We start from the raw sequence: 21,766 nt of genomic DNA on the forward strand, positions 1-21,766 counted from the left end.
AGCTGGTCAGAGAATGACTTTGACGAGATGAGAGAAGAAGGCTTCAGTCCATCAAACCTCTCAGAGCTAAAGGAGGAATTACGTACCCAGAGCAAAGAAACTAAAAATCTTGAAAAAAAAGTGGAAGAATTGACAGCTAGACTAATTAATGCAGAGAAGATCATAAACGAAATGACAGAGATGAAAACCATGACACGAGAAATACGTGACAAATGCACAAGCTTCAGTAACCGACTAAAACACTGTCTTATATTTAAATTTAACCTGAAGAAAGATTAATTTATGAAAATGGACTGTAAAGTATTATCTATAATAGAAAAACTTTAATGAGTTTGCATATTTGTTTGAAAGAATATCATTTATAATTTTAAATACAATTTGCAAAATAAATGGAAACTGAAACATGAAACTATATATGTATACAGAGTGACTATAAGTAAATTCAACTAAGGATTAGCAGTAGCTATTTTAGGGTGTTTGGAACATGATTATTTTCTTTTCCTTTCACATGTCTGTAATTTCTATATTTTCTTAAAAGACAAAATTACTGATGATTACACTAAAAAAATCAAAGTTCTATTTTGATTTGTAAAGGATGTATATATGAATTGTGGCAAATTTCACAAAACATGGCATACAATTGAAGCCAGCATTTATTAAACACCATTAAAGACTCTGGAATTGTGTTAAAGGATTTTTTGTTGGTTTAATATATAGCACATTCATTTATTTAGATCAAAATCACCAAATTTTCAATTTTCTTTTATTTTTGTTTTAGTTTTCTTAAAATTTAACTTTTATTTTAAGTTCAGGGGTATATATGCAGATTTATTATATAGGTAAATTTGTGTCATGGGGTTTGTTGTACAGATTAACCAAATTTTCTTACAAATTATTTATTATCATCTTTGATCTAGGACCTTCTGGTATGTCAAAGCTTCTCATACAGGAAGCTTGAAATCACACATAGTGAGAATATTTACACCACAGAAATAGGCAAACATTATAAACAGTGATTTCCTCTATCCCTAGTGATTCAACTGTTTAACATTTACTGGTGCTGTTAGTGATAGATAAACTGATGTTACCATCACTGCTACAGCATCTCTTGCTGAAAACCTCTAGTCTAAATCCCGGAAGCTAGGTTCTCCTTTCCATGAGGAATGATGAACCACGGGTGGATACAGAAAGCAAAAGCTCACTGTGGATGGCTTCTACACAAGAGAAAGAAGGCCTAGGGTTCAAGAACAATTTATTTAGTCACTTTGTGCTTTACTTTCCTTGAAATAATGGTGATATTTCCCTCTGATTTCCTCAAATTTCCTCAAATTAACATCTATTGAAATTCAGTATAATTAAACCATATCATGCACATAGGTTGAGAAAAATATATCAAAAATTAAATAACAGAGTGCTACAAATAAAGAAATTACTGCCTCAGATATATGTATTTCCAAATTAAACAAAGTTGTGAGAAATAGAGTTTGTAGAAAAGGAATAGATAAGATAGAGAAAGAGAAAGGCAAAGCGGCAATAATTTAGTGTTTTTCTCTTATACTACTATATCAATATGTATAGACCAAGTGAAAGAAAGTTAGAGTATTAAAAATAGCCTAGTGTATTTCCTTTTGATATAAGAGAAGTTTGGTTATTAAATAATAGCCTAGTATTATATAGTGTTCAATAAATTATGTCATTTTAATTGTGCTTTTTATTTGAAAATATTTCATTGACAAAGATTAAATATATTCAAGGTGAACAACATGAGGATTTGATAAATGTATACATTGTATAATGATTACCACAATCAAATAAACTAATACATCCCATACTGTAAATTGGATCCCCAAAACTTGTTCGTCTTAGGTCTGAAAGATTTCAACTGTACTTTGACATTGAGATAATAATCAACAAGTATGTGGTATGTCACAGATTTACTTTTGTGACTCATAAGAGGAGAAATACCAAGTTTCAGGGAATCCTTGATATGTCAAATCTACTTAGGAAAATATGGATACTGGTGTGAGTATCAGGCTTATCCGTACCCTTGGGAATCCATAGGGTCTAGAAACTCACAAATACTTAGTTGAAATGTGTCTTAAATGACTCACTCACCTGAAATTTTGACTTGAGACACCACTCCATCTCCTCCATCACTGTGCGCGCGAACCTCCACAACGTATTCTCCATCTCTCGGGATTGGGACTTCTATGGAGTGTTTGTGAGTTGAATACAGTTTGCCATCGTGCTGACCATCAGGTCTGTAGAGTACCTTATAAAATACAGAAAGGTAAATATGCAGTAAAGTCATAATAATGAGCCAGTGCTCTAACACTAAAACCAGAATAAAAATGCTTACACTTTGATTAACAAAAAGTAATAAATTTAAAACAAGAGGAAAAAATTAATAAATTTAAAACTAGATGAAAAAAATCATGCTAGTTTCAATTCACAATGTTGATTTTTGCAAGTTTTTAGGATTATCCAAGGAGATGTGACTTAAGCATCTAAATTTTATTTTTTGAGATGACCCAAAATAAAAATATAGAAAGAATATGCCTTTTTAGCAAAAAAGCCTAAAATGAGAACTTTTAAAATATATTTAAATGGTCTGAAAATTGCTTCTCAATTTTTATTTCTACCATTTTCCACAAAATTTGGTACCCAGTGAAAAATGTGAAAGTGTGTGATATAAAGAATATAATTAAAATAAGCTTTTCTCCTTTTTGTTCATTTATAAACGGTAACTCAGTTTATCCATGAGTTTGCTGGGTGCTGGGCAACCCTATCATAATCATTGCCAAACAAAAATAGTTGCATTGTCTCTCCTCCTTAAGCTCTGATTATTGTATTCTATCTTTAAATCATTCTATTTATCTTACACTTTTGGCATAACATTTTGCTGAAATTCACTGAAGATAATCTTTTCCATTTCAAAATGTACCATGGCACCATGTCATCTGATTCTGCTCTACAACTATTGAATAGAATAAGAAAGCTGAATGGGGCAAGCCATGGTGGCTCATGCCTGTAATCCCAGCACTTTGGGAAGCTGAGGTAGGTGGATAATTTGGGGTCAGGAGTTCGAGACCAGCCTGTCCAACATGGCAAAAACCTGTCTCTACTAAAAATACAAAAATCAGCTGGGTGTGGGTGTGGGCACCTGTAATCCCAGCTACTTCGGGGGCTGAGGCAGGAGAATCACTTGAACTCAGGAAGCGGAGGCTGCAATGAGCCAAGATTGCACCACTGCACTCCAGCCTGGGTGACAGAGTGGGCTTCCATCTCAAAAAAGGAAAAGAAACCCATCTTGGGTTTCTCGGAAAGAGCAAGAATTGCAAACATTAATCATCACTATTTGTAAATACCTTGTATCCTGTCACTGTAGATTCGTTTGATAGTGCAACGACATGATCCCAGGTGATTATATAGCGTGAACCAGACCTTATCGAACTGATGATCCTTGGAGGCTGGCTAGGAGCTGTGAAAAGTAGTAATATGCAATCAGTGGTCACCATATCCAATCTCAATTCTGCATACTCTATTGCATCAGGTATTATAATGCTGATGATATTGGTACTGACACCACCACCATCTAATTTTAACAAGTGTTCACAGTATGCCAGGCACTATGCTAAGCACTTTACATCCATCCATGAGTCCATTTAATGTACCCCATGGCCCTGTGAGGTAGGTAATATGACTTTTATTCTCTCTCTTCTCATCGTGCTCTGCTTGGGTTTCTTTCTCCACTAGTCTTTCCAAATTGCTGTTTGCAGGGTCATCCATCACCTCCAGTTGGCTAAATCTAATGTCACTTGTTTATTCTTTTCTAAATTTAACATTTTTGGAGCATTTCACAGAATTGACCATCTTCTTTCTCGAATCTCTCATTTTTTTCTTAAATTCAGATTGTAACAACTGGGTTTTCCTTCTACCTCATGGGCTGCTGCTTCCCATTATTCATGCTTAGCTGGCTCCCTCTGTCAACTTGTAACTGTTGGATGACTTAGGACATCACCTATGTACCCTTTTCTACTCTCTCTGAATCTTCCCTAAGTACTGACACTTAGGCCCATGGCTTTAAATATTCACAGTTCTGTCTCTAGCCTTAATCTCTCTTTCAACCTCTAGACACATGTGGCTAGAAGTCTCTCTGTCTAGGCAGATATCAGCCTATTTCTACTTGAGTCTCTAAAAGATTTCTCAAATATAGTATAATCAAATGTAATACATTTTTCAAATGTAATATAATGTCACTTATCCTCAAATCTTTCTCCAATGAGTCTTTGCCATCATCAGCAAACGGCACAACCAAACCCCCTAGTTTCTCAATCAGAAATTCGGTATTTAGTCTCTCATCTCACTCATTGCCAACATCCAAATTGGCAGCAAGTTGTCAACTCTGCCTACAGAAAACTTTCCACTTCTATCTCCATTTTCACTTAGTGCTAGCCACTATCAATTCTCTCCTTGACTGCTGAAATACTCTCCTAATTGGCTTTTCTGCTTTCACTGTTAATCCATCACAATCCACTTTCTGTCTAGAAGCCAGAATGATTTTTTATAAAACAACATCATAAATTAGATATCACTCTGTTTTAAAATCTTTCAATGGCTTATCATGTTTAGAAAGAAATCAAATTCATCCCAAATACTTACAAGGTTCTCCATAACTGGGCCCCAGAAATCTTCCCCCTCCTTACTCAGGACCTATGCCCTGGCCCCAGCAGCCTTTCCACACCTAAAATATTTCAAGCGCTCTCCACCTTAAGGTTTTGTACGACTTAACGTGCAAAGAACCTTAAGACTCTGCCTACAGCTCTTCACATAGTGGGTGGTTCTTATCATTTATCACCCAAACCCTAGCTTAACTGGCATCTTCTCAAAGAGACCTTCCTGGTTACCCAATCAGAATTTCACTTTCATCTAAGTAACTTTAATTTTGTCTATTTATAAATTTTATTGCCCTGTCATCTGCCATAATCCCACTTATTTATTTGTCAGAGTTTTTGTTTGTTTGTTTGAAGTTTCTGTCTCCTTTCATTAGCTTGTAAACCATGTGAGAAGAGCATCTTGGACTGGTTTGATCCCTTTTGTATCCTCGCCATCAAGAATAGTACTGAGCACCCAGCATATTTTTGATAAATGAATAAATACATTAACAAACGGAAAAATAACAAAAAATGAATGCTCCTTTTACAAATTAGAAAACTGAAGTTTAAATAGGTAATTTATCTATTGTCATACATTTAGCAAGTGGCAGAGACAGATCTCAAACACATGTCTTGACACCAAATTCTAGTTCTTGTCACTACATTCTGTCATCTCACTGGGAGAGTCTCTGTCCCAAAGTGAATTTCATAAATTTGCAAACTCTAGTGGTAATCACATCTTCAGATTCTTGAGACATTTCCTAGTGTCCTACATACAAATTCTCCTTTTTATTTATTCCACTTGGGTTCAAGAACAGAGATATCAAAATGAATACAGAGATTAGAATGACCAGAAAGTGAGCAGGGATAGGTGGTCTTATATTATGAACCACCTAAAACATACAGTACTAGAACATACAGTAATAAGAGAGTAAGCATAATGCTACACATTTAACTTGCATTGCACTGTGCGATGACAGAGGTTTATAAATTAAAGCCTGTAAAAATAAGCAGATTTTTAATTTTCACATGTTGTTGATGTACTCCTATGAAAACAATGTTTAAATTAATAAATACAGGGTGAAGACAAGTTCATGGCACAAAATTTGAGAGGACAGCCTTTACAAAAGGGCAGTTCTCTCACTTTATTTCTATAATGAAATATTTAATGTATGAGGGTATTTTTCACATTTTTTCATCATCTACAATAACTCACGTTTTAAGGGAAATCTTGTGTGGCTATAAAGGATACCATTGAAAAATGTGCTCAGGTATCTAGGTAGGAAATTTCCTTCAAATGTATTCCATCATGATTGAATCAAGTGGTAGTTTTTGACAAGCCTGAAAACAAAACGTGAGACTCACGTGCTTTCTTGGTGAAAGTCTCAATCGTGTCACTTGGAGGTCCACACCCTGCACTATTGCAGGCCCCAACTTCTATAAAATACTGGGTGTCTGGCAGAAGGTTCTCCAGCCTGGCCGAGTACTCTTGGCTGGTGACTTGAACTCTGTTTGCAGCTTCTTCTTTGTCATGGGCAGCCCAGTACCGAATCTGCAAACGTACAGGATGAGTTATACTTTGCCATGAGTCTTCAGTTGTGAAAAGTTCTCTTCAACTAGTTCTGTTATCATTGGTGTTGACTGATCATCATAGTTTCAAATCTTTTTTAATGATATCTACCCTTCTATCAGTTTTAGAATATAGAAGGGCACACAGGGCAGAAGTGATTAAATATGCCAAAAGCAAATCAAACTCTCACCTCATTGCCCAAAATAGTTTTACATTGACTAAAAAAGAATTAAAAAATTAAAAAATTAAAAAATCCCAAAAACTTTGAGAGCAGACTTATTTTCAAAATATAAAAGTGGTCTCCATTTGGAAGTATTTGTCACTATCATTTTTATCATGTATTTCCTGTTTTACTTCTGTTTGCATGATTTCAAAATTGTTCTGAGCCATTCTTAAAGCAGTTGGAGAGGAATATAATTTTGCTGGATAAAAATAGTTATCTGACCTAGAACATGCTAAAGTAATACTTTCTTCTAGCTCCTTTCAGAAGTAAGTCTCTAATGTTATTTCCTTTGAACTTGTATAGAAGCTAGATATAAAAGAAATACATCTAATAATTGGATAAACTGTATAAATTATTTACCTGTAAAATATTTTTTTAAAAACGTTATCAATTTTCTGATTAGAAATGATTACTTTTGTCAGATAATTACAGGTTTCCTTTTCTCTTAAAAGTTTAAGAAAAGTTATGGATTATAATTTTCATTCTTTAAATAAAGGCTCTTTTTTGCATTCAAAATTTATGATTATATCTAAGGTATGAATAAAATGTTATATCTAATATAAGAATACAAAGAAAAGCATTATTTGTAACTATCCTGATATTTTACATATTTTAAATGCCCAGTCTATAAAATAATGGGATTTTAATTTCACAATTAACTAAAATGCCTAGATTAAAATGTCTAATAATAATATAATCCTGCACTTTTTATTTACATAAACATGTAAGGAACCATTATAAAATGCAACAGGATGGCTCAAATTCACTTGGCAAAAGTGAGGTTTATATGTTGAATGAGCACATTTCTGAACATTCAGGAGTGGATGAATGCTTCCCTTTTCATCCCAGGCAGGGCAGTTTCAGAGATATATTTATACAAGTCCTCAAAGGTCTCAAGGGATGGAGTACCAGTTGCCCACAGTGGTTGCCAACAAAACAAATAGCACCTTTGTATCTGAGCTCCCCCCTTTCCTGTTCACTCTGCCTTTTCCTCATACCTGCTTCCTAGGATCATATTGAAAACAATCAGTCAACAGCAATAATAAACAACTTTTTTCCACATCTGTGTTTGAGGCTTTGTTTCAAAGAGATCCAGACCAAAATGGATATCTTCTCCAAAATAAGAAAACAAAGCGCTTTCTAAGTATCAGTTTCAGCTCACCATAATAATTTAACCTTTAAAAACATTTGAGTAGACTCTACAGGATTGTTCATCTTTTATGATGACTGTGAAATCAGTCATCTGCATTAATCTCTAATTCAGCTGCTAAAGTTTTTGCATTCATTATTCCTGGTAGCCTATTTTACTTATTTTCATTAAATTAATTAAGTGAATATTTTACCCACTGGGTGAGCAAACTAAGTCTTTTGTGGATTCCTGGGCAGTACCCCAAAGTTCCAAAATGCACTTGATAAGAAAGACTTCTTGTATTCTTCTAGCTTACCTACACTATAGAAAAATTCACTGGGTATTAAGATTGAACGTGGGGAGCTCTTTAACGAAGTAAGAGAAAAAAAACACCAAGTGACATAAGCATTCTACTGAGATACACTTTAAAACCACAAGGGAAGAGATTGTCTTTAAATTCAATTTCTCACAATTCTCATTTGAAATGTCAGGAAATGAACCTTGAGATGGTTTCAATCAGGCAGGAGTCAGGGCTTTCCAGCTTTATATTTTATGTTTTCAATGTGCTGCTTTCTTTCTGTGTATCTTTACACACAGAAAAATATAGATCCATCGTACATTTTCATGGGAAGTGCAATGGGGTATTAGTTTTCACCCTCATCTATCTTGTTAAACCATTGGCTTCTCCAATCACATTAAAATGGAAACAATAACCACATTATAGTCAGGCAAGATCCCCTCTCCCCACCACCGGCCACATTTACAGGAGCATTTCCTGCAGAACAATAAATACTATGGATTTTCTCTTTTAAGTGTTCATGCTTGTCTCTTTGATACTCAAGACCCTGTGTGAAAGGTTTAAAAGGATTTTAAGAAAGAATGAGTGGAAAGAATAATTCTATGATTTACTTCCAGCAATTATAATCAACCATTCTCTGGAGAGGCAAGAACTAGATTAAAATCTGATTATGACAATTATTACTCAGACAGACACTTCTAGTCCTCGAGTTCTTCATCTCTAAAGTGGGGATAATTATAGTGTCTTTGTGTGGATTTAATAAAATGAGCTTAGTTAAGTGTTTAGCACAATAAGGACTCAAGAAGTGTTATCAGTCTTTTCATCATTGACGTCATCATGATCATCTTCCTCACTGCCATCATCATCATCATCATCACCACCACCATCTTTGAATGCCCAATGACATAAACAGGCAAAATTATTAAATACAGGTTATTTAATATCTTTCACATAACAGTTCTATGAGGCAGTGGTTACTTTCTCACTTTATAGGTGAGGAAACTCAAAGTTCAAATCAATTTTCTACAGAATTCTTAAGTGACAGAGCTGAAATATAAACCCATATTTGCTCAGCAGCAAAGCGCATAAGTTTTTACTTAATGTGAAATTGGAAAAGGTCAGAAATCTGTGAAACCAACTCCTCATGGTACATACATTTCCCTTGAAATTATCATTTGAGAAAATCTTATTTGATGAAGATTACTTTTTACTATGTGAAAATCCTTAATCAAGGTTTAGTTCCCAATTAAAAAAATATATTTAATTTAATTATTATCTGAATCATTGGTTCCACTGTGTTGTTGCTTCCTACCTCTTATTTCCTTGTCCTCTTCTTGTTAAAAGTAAGCAAATAGTCAATATATAATTCTTGGCATTGACAAAGATAATATATAATTTTCTAGCATATTTTAAAGTAAAATATGTCATATATTTGACATTTTGACTCAATGATATGGGTTATACATTAAATTATCCTTTTTTCAATTTTTATTAGTTAGAAATAAATAATATAAAAGAAGAAGAAATCCTATGCTCCAAAATTTTACTTTCCAAGTTCTACACATTGATGTTTTCTCCCAAAGATACCTCAAGTGTATTTATTATAGGGGTTTGTAACATCTAGTGAATTTCTCTCTTTCCTACTCCTTTTCTATTAGCTATAAACATAATTGTCAGGTTATTAAGTTATGAATATTGGGTATTCTCAGTCTAATTATTCCCAGTCTATTCTTCTCTGTTCTATAATAAATTCAGCTGAACCCTTGATAGATGATCAGAGGGTTCTTTAAGATCTTCCCAAATTATAATATATTGTGCCAATAAAAAAGCTTCCTGTTGGTCTGGGTGTGTCTGCTCAAAGACTTGAGTTTCTTTTACAGCTACATCTCAGAAACATGGCCTTGCGAAAGCCCAACTGTAACATTTTATTTAATCATACTTCATTGTTCCTATCAGTATTCAATGAATATCTATTTAAAGCCTGCCTGGTGCCCAGCACTGTTCTTGCATGGCACTGAGAGTAGAACAATACCCTGCCCTCATGGAGCTAATATTCCATGGACAAGGGAGAAGGGAGGGTACTGGAGCCAAGAATGCAAGCTGGCTGGGAGAGTAGGGTAGGTGGAGGGGCAGCCCTAGACAGCACTCACTGAAAACAAAACAGAGGGGAGTCTGTGATGTGTGGCAATAAAGCACCGAAATTTGAATCAGACAACTCGAGTTTTACATACTGCTCTGACACTTGCTATAAGTGACAACTGAGGCAAGTTGTCAAATCTCTTTGGTATCTATTTGCTCATCTGTAAAGGAAAAACCATGTTAATTCCTTCGAATTTTCACTTCTTGCACTTAAAAATGTGAGCTGATGATTTCACGTTTCCTACATAGCTCAGTCTAAATTGCATTAGCATTGTATTAAAGACCCTAACTAATCTTTCTAGTTTTGATTTTCCAGTTTTTACTCCCTTGACTAAGACAAGTTTTCTCATTTGTGTCTGACTGATTCTTACTGGTTCTTTAAAATTAAGCTCGAGGGAAGTTTTATTTGGGTCATTTTGATTGTTACTTCATAGATAACATAAGACATATTTGGTATGTTTATGATTGTTTATTTTGGAGGGACTTTTCAAAATGGACCTACTGACTCAAAGAGGATGACTATTTTCAGGATGCTTCCATAAATTACCAAAATGCTTTCCAAAAAACTTGAGATTCACCAGCTTTTTATGAGAATGTTTTCCCAAAAAGACTTTGGGTAATCATAAGTGTTATTACCATAGCTTTTATTTTGGCCAGTTGTTTGCCAGGACTTAGGTTTCTTTACATCTCCCCTAGATAGGCCAGTTAGGAACCCCTGTTTTATTCTTAACAATTAACTTATATATGACCACAGTACTAGACACTGAGAATAAAGTATTAGTTGCCACATAAATTAATGGGACATTGAAACATACAACACATTTGAAAATGTATGCTCATATATTTATGAATAAATGTATTTAGTTTGATAAAAATTTAACATACCTGATAGCTTTCCACTATTTTTTCTAAAACATGTTCCCAATGAACAGATATTTCAGAAGATGATAAGACTTTTACACCTACTTCTGTTGGGGCTTCACTGGGAGCTGAAATTTTATGAGAACATTACATTATTAGTGAGGTACTTACATTTAAGAAATTCGAATAGCATCATTTGCTATATGAATGATGTGATACCATATTTTAATTTTAGTGTTAACAAAATAGCTTTAATATTTTCAAAGTGAAATAAGTGCAATTATTTTATTACCTCTTCCCATATTTTTCTAACGTTATTTTATGGTATTAGTGATACATGTGCACACATACTTTCATCTACATAAATGTTAATATAGACATCTACACATACACATACTTACACAAACTTTTACCAAATACAGGAAGCTTCATCAATTTCTGTTACATCTGTGAGCAAAATGATACTATTTTTTCAATTTCTCTCAACTGATATGCTTAAGAAAGCCTGTTGTTGCAAATTAAAATTATAAATATTTAGCTATCAACTCTATATTATCGGAAATAGGAAATTGGTATTATAGAAAACTGTTCAATATGATACATTTTCTCTTATTTGCTATTTGTGGGAACTAACTATAAACAGCAATATCATTAATAAAACTTCCCTTTTTATGTTCAAGCTAAGATCTTTTTTAAAAATGTAAGAGCCTTTGAAACAAGTTGTAACATCTACTGTTTCCTGGGCTCAAGAAAGCTTTTATATGTCTAATCTTCCAACTGGGCATCAAGTCAAATATGTATCAAAGAGGCCTCTGTTGGGGGGCGGGGGGGGGGGGGAAGTAATTTACATCCCTTATGAAATTTACACAAAGAAACCAATGAAGCCTTTAAGCAGGGGTGATCAATTTTTATTGTCTTTCATTAAAAAGCCATAATCCTATTTAATGCTTAAAAATGTTCTACACGTGAACACACAGTTGCCTTTCCAAAACAAGGTAAACGTGTAGCACTATGATTGATTTCTCAGCAGTGGAAGAAGAGATTATCACTTACACAAGTTTCAACACATGCAAGTTTTATGAGACTCATGAAATATTTAGGAAAGAAGTATAATTAAATACAAATGGCTGTGACTAAATAGATGACAAGCTATTGGCCTGAAAGCTTATTTTAGCATCAAGTAAAGCAGTAAAAAGGTGAGAAGGTAAAATGCTTAAGGCACTCATTTTATCTGTAAGATGTACTCATGTTCTTCAAAGTATTAAAACTGAGTGAAGTTATTATATTTCTTTGTTGTTTTGTTTTGCTTTTGAGATGGAGTTTCACTCTTGTTGCCCAGGCTGGAGTGCAATGGTGCAATCTCGGCTCACCACAACCTCCACCTCCCGGGTTCAAGTGATTCTCCGCCTCAGCCTCCCAAGTAGCTGGGATTAGAGGCATATGCCACCATACTCGGCTAATTTTGTATTTTTAGTAGAGATGGGGGTTTCTCCATGTTGGTCAGGCGGTCTCAAACCCCTGACCTAAGGTGATCCGCCCACTTTGACCTCCTAAAGTGCTGGGATTACAGGCGTGAGCCACCACGCCCAGCCAGGTTATCATATTTCTGCTGAATAAGCACAAGCATAAAGAATAAAAATTTGTCATCAGGACTTTTCCACTGTTTGATAATAAATTATTTCTACATTTTATTATTTTGACATATTTGATTGTGCTAAAAGTAAAAAAAATTCACACATACACACCTACACACATATATTAACATACACATACTTTTGTATGCAGTAAAAAATACAGTAAAAAGTGTATATATACTTTAAAATATATACATATATACTTATATATACACATACATTTATATATGAATGACTGCCTTTTATATTAAATAAATTTTATTATGTATATTTAAGATACATGACATGGTATTATGAGATACATATATAGAATAAAATGGCATTTAATAAAAGTAAGATCATAGGATGATTTAATTATATATTACACTTTTAACAAATACTAAAATTAATAATTCTGTGACTGATGAATATATGCGAGAATTTCTGTTGAGGTATAAGGCATGGCTAAATGTCTATTTTGGAATAAAAACAATGGAAGTTGGGTGAACCAATAGAGCCCATTTCCTCTAATGATAGAAGAGTACCTCACACACCTTTAGTTTTCAAGCTCTTCTACTTGTGCTTCTCACACATGCAAAGAGAAACTTGACCAAGGGTAAATGTATCATTGCCAAAGACCAGAAGGCAGTGACATCTCTATTTGCTTTTCTAGCCATTAATTATTTACACAGTGCACATTAATAAAGAAAGGTATTATTTGTAACAAGAAAAACAAAAGTATAGCAGCTTAAACAGAAATCACAGAAAATAATGTAATTATGCTCAATCTAAAACTGTATGTCATTTGTATAAATATATAAAGTCCTCTATGGCCATGCTTAGTTAAGTTAAAGTTTCTAGAAAAACAAGAAGAGCTGGTATTAGTATAGTTTATTTCCCCAAATGCCCTACAGGACAAATTTTTCCCCTTTCAAGAAAACAATTTCAACTGACTGACCCCTTTTTCATATAATTACATCTAGATTCCCTTTAACAAAATTTGTGTTCTCTACTGTAATAAAAAGTTACCTAAATGCTATAATTACGCATATTTTTAGGTTAGAAGTTTGGGCCATTTTACAAATAATGTATACGTTATAGAATTTTTAAGTTGTAAACTTTATGAATATGTAGACATATTGAGGTTCTGTTCAAGTATGGAGAACTACAAAATTATAATCAAGAGCCCAAAAATGGAAGTCAAAGCCAATTATTTTAATGGAGATTTCCTAATACCATGGGCATGATCTAAATGATGAAAAAGACTCTAGCAGCATGCTCATCATTTAGATGAAGAGGCTGATGTTTAATTTGGTTCAAAATAGTACTTATTTACTAAATGCGTAATGCTATAAAAAGGCCTTACTAAATAAGGCCTGAAAGGAACCAAACTAAATGCCTACTAGAGAATTACGTTTTTCCTCCCTCCTCAAGTAAGAAGGTCTTTCTTTTACCTACCGTCTTGTGCTGAATTAATGACTGCTACTAGGCTGTAAGGTCCATCTCCTTTGTTGTTGAAGGCCTTAACTTTAACTTGAAATGCAGTGGAAGGGCTCATGGTTTCATCTTTATGTACATATCGGCCAGTGTCAGGATTAGTAACTGTGACTTTTTTCCATTCTTCACCATCAAATGGCTTAAATGCCACGATGTAACCAAAATTGTTGCCATAGTGGTATTCTCTTGACAATGGCTAAATAGAAATTAAAATATTGGGTAGGTTTTAGTAATACAGGTAGCAGGGAGGAAATCCTATGGGGATAATGACACACATGGAGGCATGCTCTTTGTAGAAACATATTCAGTTCATATATATAGTGCTGGTTCCAAAAGTCAGAGGAAACATACTCAAACATGGAATGACCTTATTTAACAAATGGTAGCCTTGCTACTCCTAGAACACCTCAGGGGCCTCCCACTCCGGGTCTTTTTCCTTTCAATTCCTTCTGCCTAGAATGTTCTCCTAGATGTTATGTGACTCCTCCCACCCACCCCCCTTCCTCACTTTCCCGAGGTAAAAATCACTTACTTGACGATGTTTTCTCTGACCACAGTTCCTGCCACTGCAAGATTCCAACACAATACTCCATGCCCCACACCCTACCTATTGTTTTTCTTTAACCGTAACAAAATCTATACATTTTACTTATTTATCTACTTTATTGTCTCTCTCAACTATAGAATACATGTTTTGTGAAGGCAGAGTTTTTGTCAGTTTTATTTTTCTCTTTATCCCTAGCACCTAGAACAGGGCTTCAAGTAATATGTATTTAAGGGATGAGCAAATGAATTTCATTAGAATTGAAAGGCAGTGGTAAGAGAGTTATATAAGACTCTAGCCTAGAATACCTTGTGATCGAAAAGAAACTGGTAAGAGGAATACACATAGGTTGCGAGGAAGGGACAATATTGCACTCGTTTGTAGGAGGATGGCTTTGGGTTTCTATCTCCAATTCTAAAGCAAGTGCTTGGTTTTTCACTATTTTCTCAGGGTTTCTTATTATCACCCATGTCAACTGCCTTATACAGAAGTCTATGTCAGCCCTAATCACCTATTATTAATAAATATTGACTTACAGTTAATTCTAGTGAGTACTCATCAGTTAGCCTTTATTAGCAATTAAGGTAAATGTGCACATTGTATATTTACTTTTTTTTTTTTTTTTTACCAAAAAATCAAATTTAAGATGTATTGAGGCAAAACCTTGAAGTAAATATAACACTACTGTTTGGACATACTTATAGTAAATAGGAAGAGATAGAAATGTGTAAAGGTCAAATGGTAGAAGCTATATGTGGTTGAGCAATACATTAATAGGTATGTGATTTTAGATTATTAGATAATATAGCCTAACATTTCTACAATAGTTTAAACATTTTTCTTATTGATAGTTCTCTACTTAGTTTTTGGAATTCAGAGAATAACAGAATCAGCTATGAAACTTTCAAAAATAACAACTCTCGGGCTCTATCTCCAGAAATTTGAATTTGAATCTTTGGAGGAGAATTTCCAATAGTGAATTTTTTATAAGGCCCATCTTATTCTGTAGCAGATATCCACAGAATTTATAAAAATCAAGCCATAAGAGAAAAAGCAAAATGTCCTAATTTTTATAATATTTGCATTTTTTGGACATTTCATTGGCAGTAAAATTTAGAAATAAATATTTTAAGATTCAGATTAGCAAATGGGATTTTTTTTTTACTAAATCTTGCTTTAAAATGTGATTTAAATGCTAAGTATAAAAATGACTACAAAGCACACAGTGAGTCAAGTTTTGCTAGACATTCACTTATTAAATAAATCCATTTGACTCATGCAAAAAATAAAACCTGTCATTTTTTCCACAGTCTTCAAAATCCTTTGGAGCCTAAATTGTGCTCTTTGACTATCCGCAGTGATTCAACACTAAGCATATTTAATGAATAAATGAATCTGTATAAACCATGCTATATGGATAAATGCCAGGTATCTAAGTCAGACAATTTTGTCCTATCACAGCTTTTCCGACCCCTCCCAATATTTTTCCTATTCCAAAAATCCAGCTAAGATGTATTGTTTTCTAGAGATTATAGTCTCTGATATAGAACTCTCCTTTGACTCATGAAACTGTAATAAAATCCTTTGGATACCTCAGTAACTAGTCCCATGGGTGACCTCTGAGACTGACCTATCATGCTAGATTACACCAGTGATCAAAGTAAGCCTCAAGTGAGGAGGCCGACTCCAGTTTCAAAACTTTGTTTGATACAAAGTTTGTAAATGGAAGCTTTGGAATTTAGAATGTCCAGAGACAATGTTTAAAATTACAATTAGATTACCAGACTACAGTGATCAAAGTATCTCTGGAATCAGACAGCTGAATGCTTAATCACCTAGGCTAACAGATCTCTTAGCATCCAGGATTCATTCTTGCATAGGAACTACACACTAAGCCACAGTAAGCCAGATAAAATCTGATATGCATTTATGAAAAAAAATAGTAATATATTCTTGCTTGTGCAGTAGACATTCACTTTCATCTCAATTTATTTCAGGATACAAAATGGGGTGGAAGTTACATATAGATAGAGCAACCTATAATATGTGCAACTTGTCAATACTTACCGCCCATGTTATGGTCAGCTCTCTGTTTCTTCCACCTCCACCTCCTACATCTGAAGGAGCCACATTTGGTGCTGAAACAAACAAAAAAATATATGCAAAACAACAAAGAAAATAGGGCTTTTATTTTTTCCCTGGTGTTAGAATTCGTATTCACCACAGAAACCAAAAATGTTTTTCTTTTACTAGGAAAAACACACTGGACAAATGATCCACCCAATTATAATAACAATGGCTCACAGTAGTTGTAATAATCAGTTTTTCTGCCAACATAAAAATTGATTTGGTGCCATAGGAAGTGTGGCCATTTCTCTCAGCAAAGGATAGTGAAGCAAGTTTGCCTCCCCATCTTTTTCTTCTTTCTGTCCTTTCAGTTGATATGATTTTGAAAGATTACATAGACTCTGTTGGAAAAAGATTTTGCCACTTTTACTTTTGAACCCTACGAACTTCTAATAACTTACTGTTGTGTTAGTTTCATGCTTCACTCTACAAATAAATGTTAAGAAACCATTCATTTGTATTGGAAAATGTTTCCCCAAATATCTAAAAATATTAGAAATCTAATATCATCTCTCATGCTCTCACTTTCAGTTCCTCAATTTTTTCTGAAGCTGTACCATCAGTGACTCCAAAGTACTCCCTCCCCCATTCTCTTACATCATCTTGTAGTTTCAGTTTCCCTGCTAGAAAGAACCTTTGTAGTCTCTGATCTTAAAAATCTTTCTGTCACACTGCTGTCTTCTTAATCCCCAAGCCATCACATCCTTTTCTGCCACTGAACTGCATGGAAGAACTGATATATGGCTATTCTTTTCTGTACCTTACTCCATAATCACTTTTTAACAACTCACAATATATCCAATATAGGAGTTAAGAAGAAATCACTTAGGCAGAAAGTAAGGGTATGGGAGTCCTTGGTAAGGCTTTGCTTTCTAATGAAAAGCAGCCCCAAATCATTTTCTAAGAAAGAGAAACCTGTAAAGTCAAGCTGTAGACATAGACAAGCAAGCTGGGAGCTTGCAGGGGTGAATGCCGGCAGGAACTACAGACTACACATGTTCAAGATGGCGGCTCCATCTTCCCTTTCCTTTGTCAGCCACATGTACAGTAAGAAGCAGAAAGATGACACCAATCAACTGGAAAGCCTATGTGCATAACAAGATTAGAGTGCGGTGACCAGCCTTCCCCATGCACTATGTAAACTTAATACCTGATCAAACCAATCTGTGAGCCCTATGTAAATCAGACACCACCTCCTCAAACCTGACTATAAAATCCAGTGCATTCAATGCCAGCCAGTCTTTTCTACTTGGGGACCCCTCTCCCTCTACAGAAAGAGACCTGTTTCTCATTCATTTCTCTTCTGCTTATTAAACCTCCACTCCTAAACTTGTGTGTGTCCACGTCCTAAGTTTTCCTGGTGTGAGATGATGAATCCCAGGGTATATACCCCAGACAATGTAGCCATTTCATATTGGGGACCTCATCCAGGATATCAGGGTACAACATTAATCAAATCAGTGAGTAGAGGAGCAGACTCCAACTCTGTCCTTTCATTCTGAGGCTATTGGCCTCCATTTAAGAACCAAATTAAACCAAATAGTAGACCCCCTTCAGCCATAAACAAGCGTGGCTGGCAGCCATATAAGACTTGGGGGACAGGCTTACTAGGGAGAACATGGAGAATTCCCAAGTACCCATGGGTTGCTTGGCATATTGGCCATGTTTGAACTAGCTTCCTTTCATGGAGGACTTAGCTGTCATGTGGGGCTGGAAGAAGTCCTGGGGCAACTGAAGATTTCTGGAGGGGGCTACCCCAGGTGTTATCCAAAGACTATTGGACTGACCCCAGCCTCTGATCCCCCGATGGGCTGTCGACCACAAGATCTCCAACTTTCCTATCGTTATTTCCTTCTTTCCTGTTGGCACTGTCATAAATCTTATCCTCTCTGTGTATGCAATGTGTGGGACGTTTTAGGGTTCAGGGAAGGAATCCTGTTTGGCAAGATCAGAGAATGTCTTAGTAACTGGGGATATAGCTCAAGGGAAGGTGTTTTTGTGATGTTCTAGGAACCGAGGGTACCCCCAGTGAGCATCTCTCCCTGCCCTTGTTTTAGAGAGCACATGGCATTTCAATGTCTCTCTCTGCCCTTGGTCTGGAGAGCACATGGCATGTCAAGGTCACTCTGCCCTTGGTCTGGAGAGCTCATGACATCTCAAAGCCAACAGCACCACCTAGTGGAATACGAATCCTCTCCATGAGGCACGTTGTCCTTTACCAAAACACTCTAGCTTCCCAATTCTCTCTCCTTTTTATGCCTCTCTACTAGAAACCAGGCTTTATGCTGTTTCTGTGAATGGGAAAACTCTGCCTTCAGCAATTAGGAGTACAATGTCCTCCAGAACCAAATTTTAGTCTCAGTACTATCCAATCTTCAGGAAAATAGCCATTTGGTCCCTATGTTCTTTTAAGACACTTATTCTGCTCCAATTAGAATGGTACTTAATTAGTAAGGGGATTTTAAGTCCAGAAGTTAACTGGAACCATTCTCTAAGGGTAAACACTTTAGCATGGGCCATAATAGCAGAATATAGAGCTCAAACCAGCACACTTCCTCCATTAAGGAGGCAAGCGCAACAATTGCCCAAATGCAACTGTTACATAGTCTCTCGCAAGATCCATTTTTCAGGGAGCCCCACAGGCCAGGCAAGTCTAGGAAGTCAAAGGGAAATCACAGGCAGAGGACTAGAGTTGCATGGGTGAGAATGACTAAAACCCACCACTTAGTTCGTCTGGTTCCATGGCTGGGGAAGTCACACCTGCAACCATGCTATGCGCAGCACATTTAACAAGGTGCCAGGATGCCAGGAACCATGGAGAGAAAACAGCAGAGGGGACACCCTCACTGTCTTTCTCCCCATGCTGGGTCACATCAAAAGGAGGAGTCTAAAGGGATGCCTTTTATTCCTTCTCTTTATCATCTAAGGCCTGAACTCCTCTGGAGTGCATTCTGAAGCACTGGGACTCCTTTGACCCTGAGACTTTCAAGAAAAAAGTGGCTCATTTTATTTTCCACAAGGGCATGGCCTACTTACTAGACCTTTGCAGGTGTCACAAAATCAACCTAGCCCTTTTAGCAATCATATCAGGCAGGCCCAAAGGGAATGATTCCCTAAGACTAGAAAAGCAACTTCCAAAGGAGCCGTCTGAGAATCCCCCTTATTTGGAGTCACCTCAAGTTCCCTTCTCATTGCAGAATCTCAGGCAAATAAGGAAGACTTAGGCCAATTTTCTGATGATCCTGGTAGGTATATAGAACCCTTCCAAAATTTAACTCAGGTATTTCACCACACATGGAGAGATGTTATGCTGCTCTGAAGCCAAGTCTTAACCGCAACTGAAAAGCAGGCAGCTCTGCAGGCAGCAGACAATTTTGGAGATGAACTACATGTCTCCTGTGGAAATTAAAAAGGAAAAAAGGAGACAAGGAAGGCAAAGAAATAATGGAAACACCATTCCCGATAGGAAAGGAAGCAGTTCCTCTAAAAATACCCCTAATTGGAACACCAGTGATGCCACAGATGAATGGAAAAGGAAAAACCATTTAATGTACATATTGGAGGGCCTATGAAGAGTGAGGGCAAAATCTATTAATTACTCTGTACTTTCCAAGATAAACCAGAAACTAGATGAGAATCCTGCAGCCTTTGTGGAAAGACTGAGAGGCACTCATAAAACATACCTCTTTATCCCCTGAATCAGTTGAGGACAGCACATACTAAGGGACAAGTTTATTAAAAAGGCAGCTCCCAGTGCTAGAAGGAAAATACAGAAGAAGGCTATAGCACTAGATAGCATCTTGGAGAACCTCCTAAGGGTGACCACTTTGGTGTTTTATAATAGGGACCAGGAGGAGGAGGTCCAGGAGAAAGGAAGCAAAAGAGAAGGACAGAGGCACTAATAGCTGCTCTGCAGAGATACAAAGCCAGGAATCCCTGAGGTGCATTTCCTTGTTTCTATCGGTGCAGCAAGTGAGGGCACTTTAAGAGTGCCCAGGCAGCAAGAGAAAAACACCTCAACCTTGTCTAGCCTGTGGCAGGAACCACTGGAAATTGGACTGCCCCCAGAGATGAAGGTCACTGGGTTCCAAACCAGCCTCACAGATGGTCCAACAGGATTAATGGGTCCTGGAGCTCCAGTAGCTCAAACTGACATACAGCACAGGAGCCCTGGGTGATTCTGGAAATTGGAGGAAGGTAGATCTCTTTCAGAACAGTAGAGCCAGTCTCTCTCTCTCTTCTCCTCTCTAATCCAGGCCTCCCCTCTTTCTGTAGCATGACCATGAGGCGCATCTCAGGAAAAACTCTAATTCAATATTTTTCACAACCCCTTAGGTTGCAGATGGGGAAACCTATTATTTACACATGCCTTTTAAATCCTGCCAAAACGTCCCACTCCTTTATTAGGTAGAGATATTTTACTAGCATGCAGACCAGCATCCTTACAGGTGATAAACTCTATGTAAATCAGGCACCACCTCGTCAAACCTGACTATAAAATTCGGCATATTCACTGCCAGCCAGTCTTTGCTGCTCAGGGACCCCTCTCTCTATATAGAGAGAAAACTGTTTCTCTTTCGCTTCTCTTCTATTAAACCTCTGCTTCTAAACTCGTGTGTGTCAATGTCCTAAATTTTCCTGGTGCGAGATGACAAACCGCAGGGTATATACCCCAGGTGATATAGCTGCTTCATATCCACTTCTTTAAATAACTGAAATTTCTCTTTAAAAACACACAAAACTTCTTTGAACTGCCAAGTCCAATGGCCTCTTCTTTGATTCTCTCCAAGTTTTTCTCTCTCCTTGAAACTCTTTCAGGTAAGCACTGTATCTTATCGGATTTGTATACTTAGCACCTAACTGGCCTTGTATAGATGAATAAAGTATTCATTATTTGTTCCTGCAGTCTGGGCACCACCCAGCTACCCAGCCTTGTGGATGAAGTCCATGTTTCTATAGAGGATATACCTTTCCCTATGCAAATGCTTTGACTCAGTCTGAAATACCATCCCCAAATCTGTTAACATTTCAAAGAGATGAAATGTTAGTCCCCAAATCCCCTCCCATTTTGGAATAGCCACATCTTCCTTAGAGTGCTCAAAGCAAGGTA

At 36.2% G+C, this 21,766-nt stretch overlaps 1 protein-coding gene across 2 annotated transcripts in view; it reads right to left on the reverse strand.

The window, feature by feature from the left end:
- Positions 1 to 21,766, reverse strand: part of CNTN1 (contactin 1) — a 409,365-nt gene that overhangs the window by 44,214 nt on the left and 343,385 nt on the right. For both annotated transcript variants that reach the window (XM_033222420.1, XM_033222419.1), the window contains exons 18-23: positions 16,597 to 16,667; positions 13,947 to 14,181; positions 10,900 to 11,003; positions 6,021 to 6,207; positions 3,369 to 3,481; positions 2,116 to 2,272 (exon numbers count right to left, since the gene is read on the reverse strand). In XM_033222420.1, the coding sequence (XP_033078311.1) occupies positions 2,116 to 2,272; positions 3,369 to 3,481; positions 6,021 to 6,207; positions 10,900 to 11,003; positions 13,947 to 14,181; positions 16,597 to 16,667 (867 nt within the window). The remainder of the gene's footprint in view (positions 1 to 2,115; positions 2,273 to 3,368; positions 3,482 to 6,020; positions 6,208 to 10,899; positions 11,004 to 13,946; positions 14,182 to 16,596; positions 16,668 to 21,766) is intronic.

Source organism: Trachypithecus francoisi, unplaced genomic scaffold (assembly GCF_009764315.1).
Source record: "Trachypithecus francoisi isolate TF-2019V2 unplaced genomic scaffold, Tfra_2.0 Lachesis_group11, whole genome shotgun sequence".
In the NCBI taxonomy this organism is placed as follows: Eukaryota; Metazoa; Chordata; class Mammalia; order Primates; family Cercopithecidae; genus Trachypithecus; species Trachypithecus francoisi.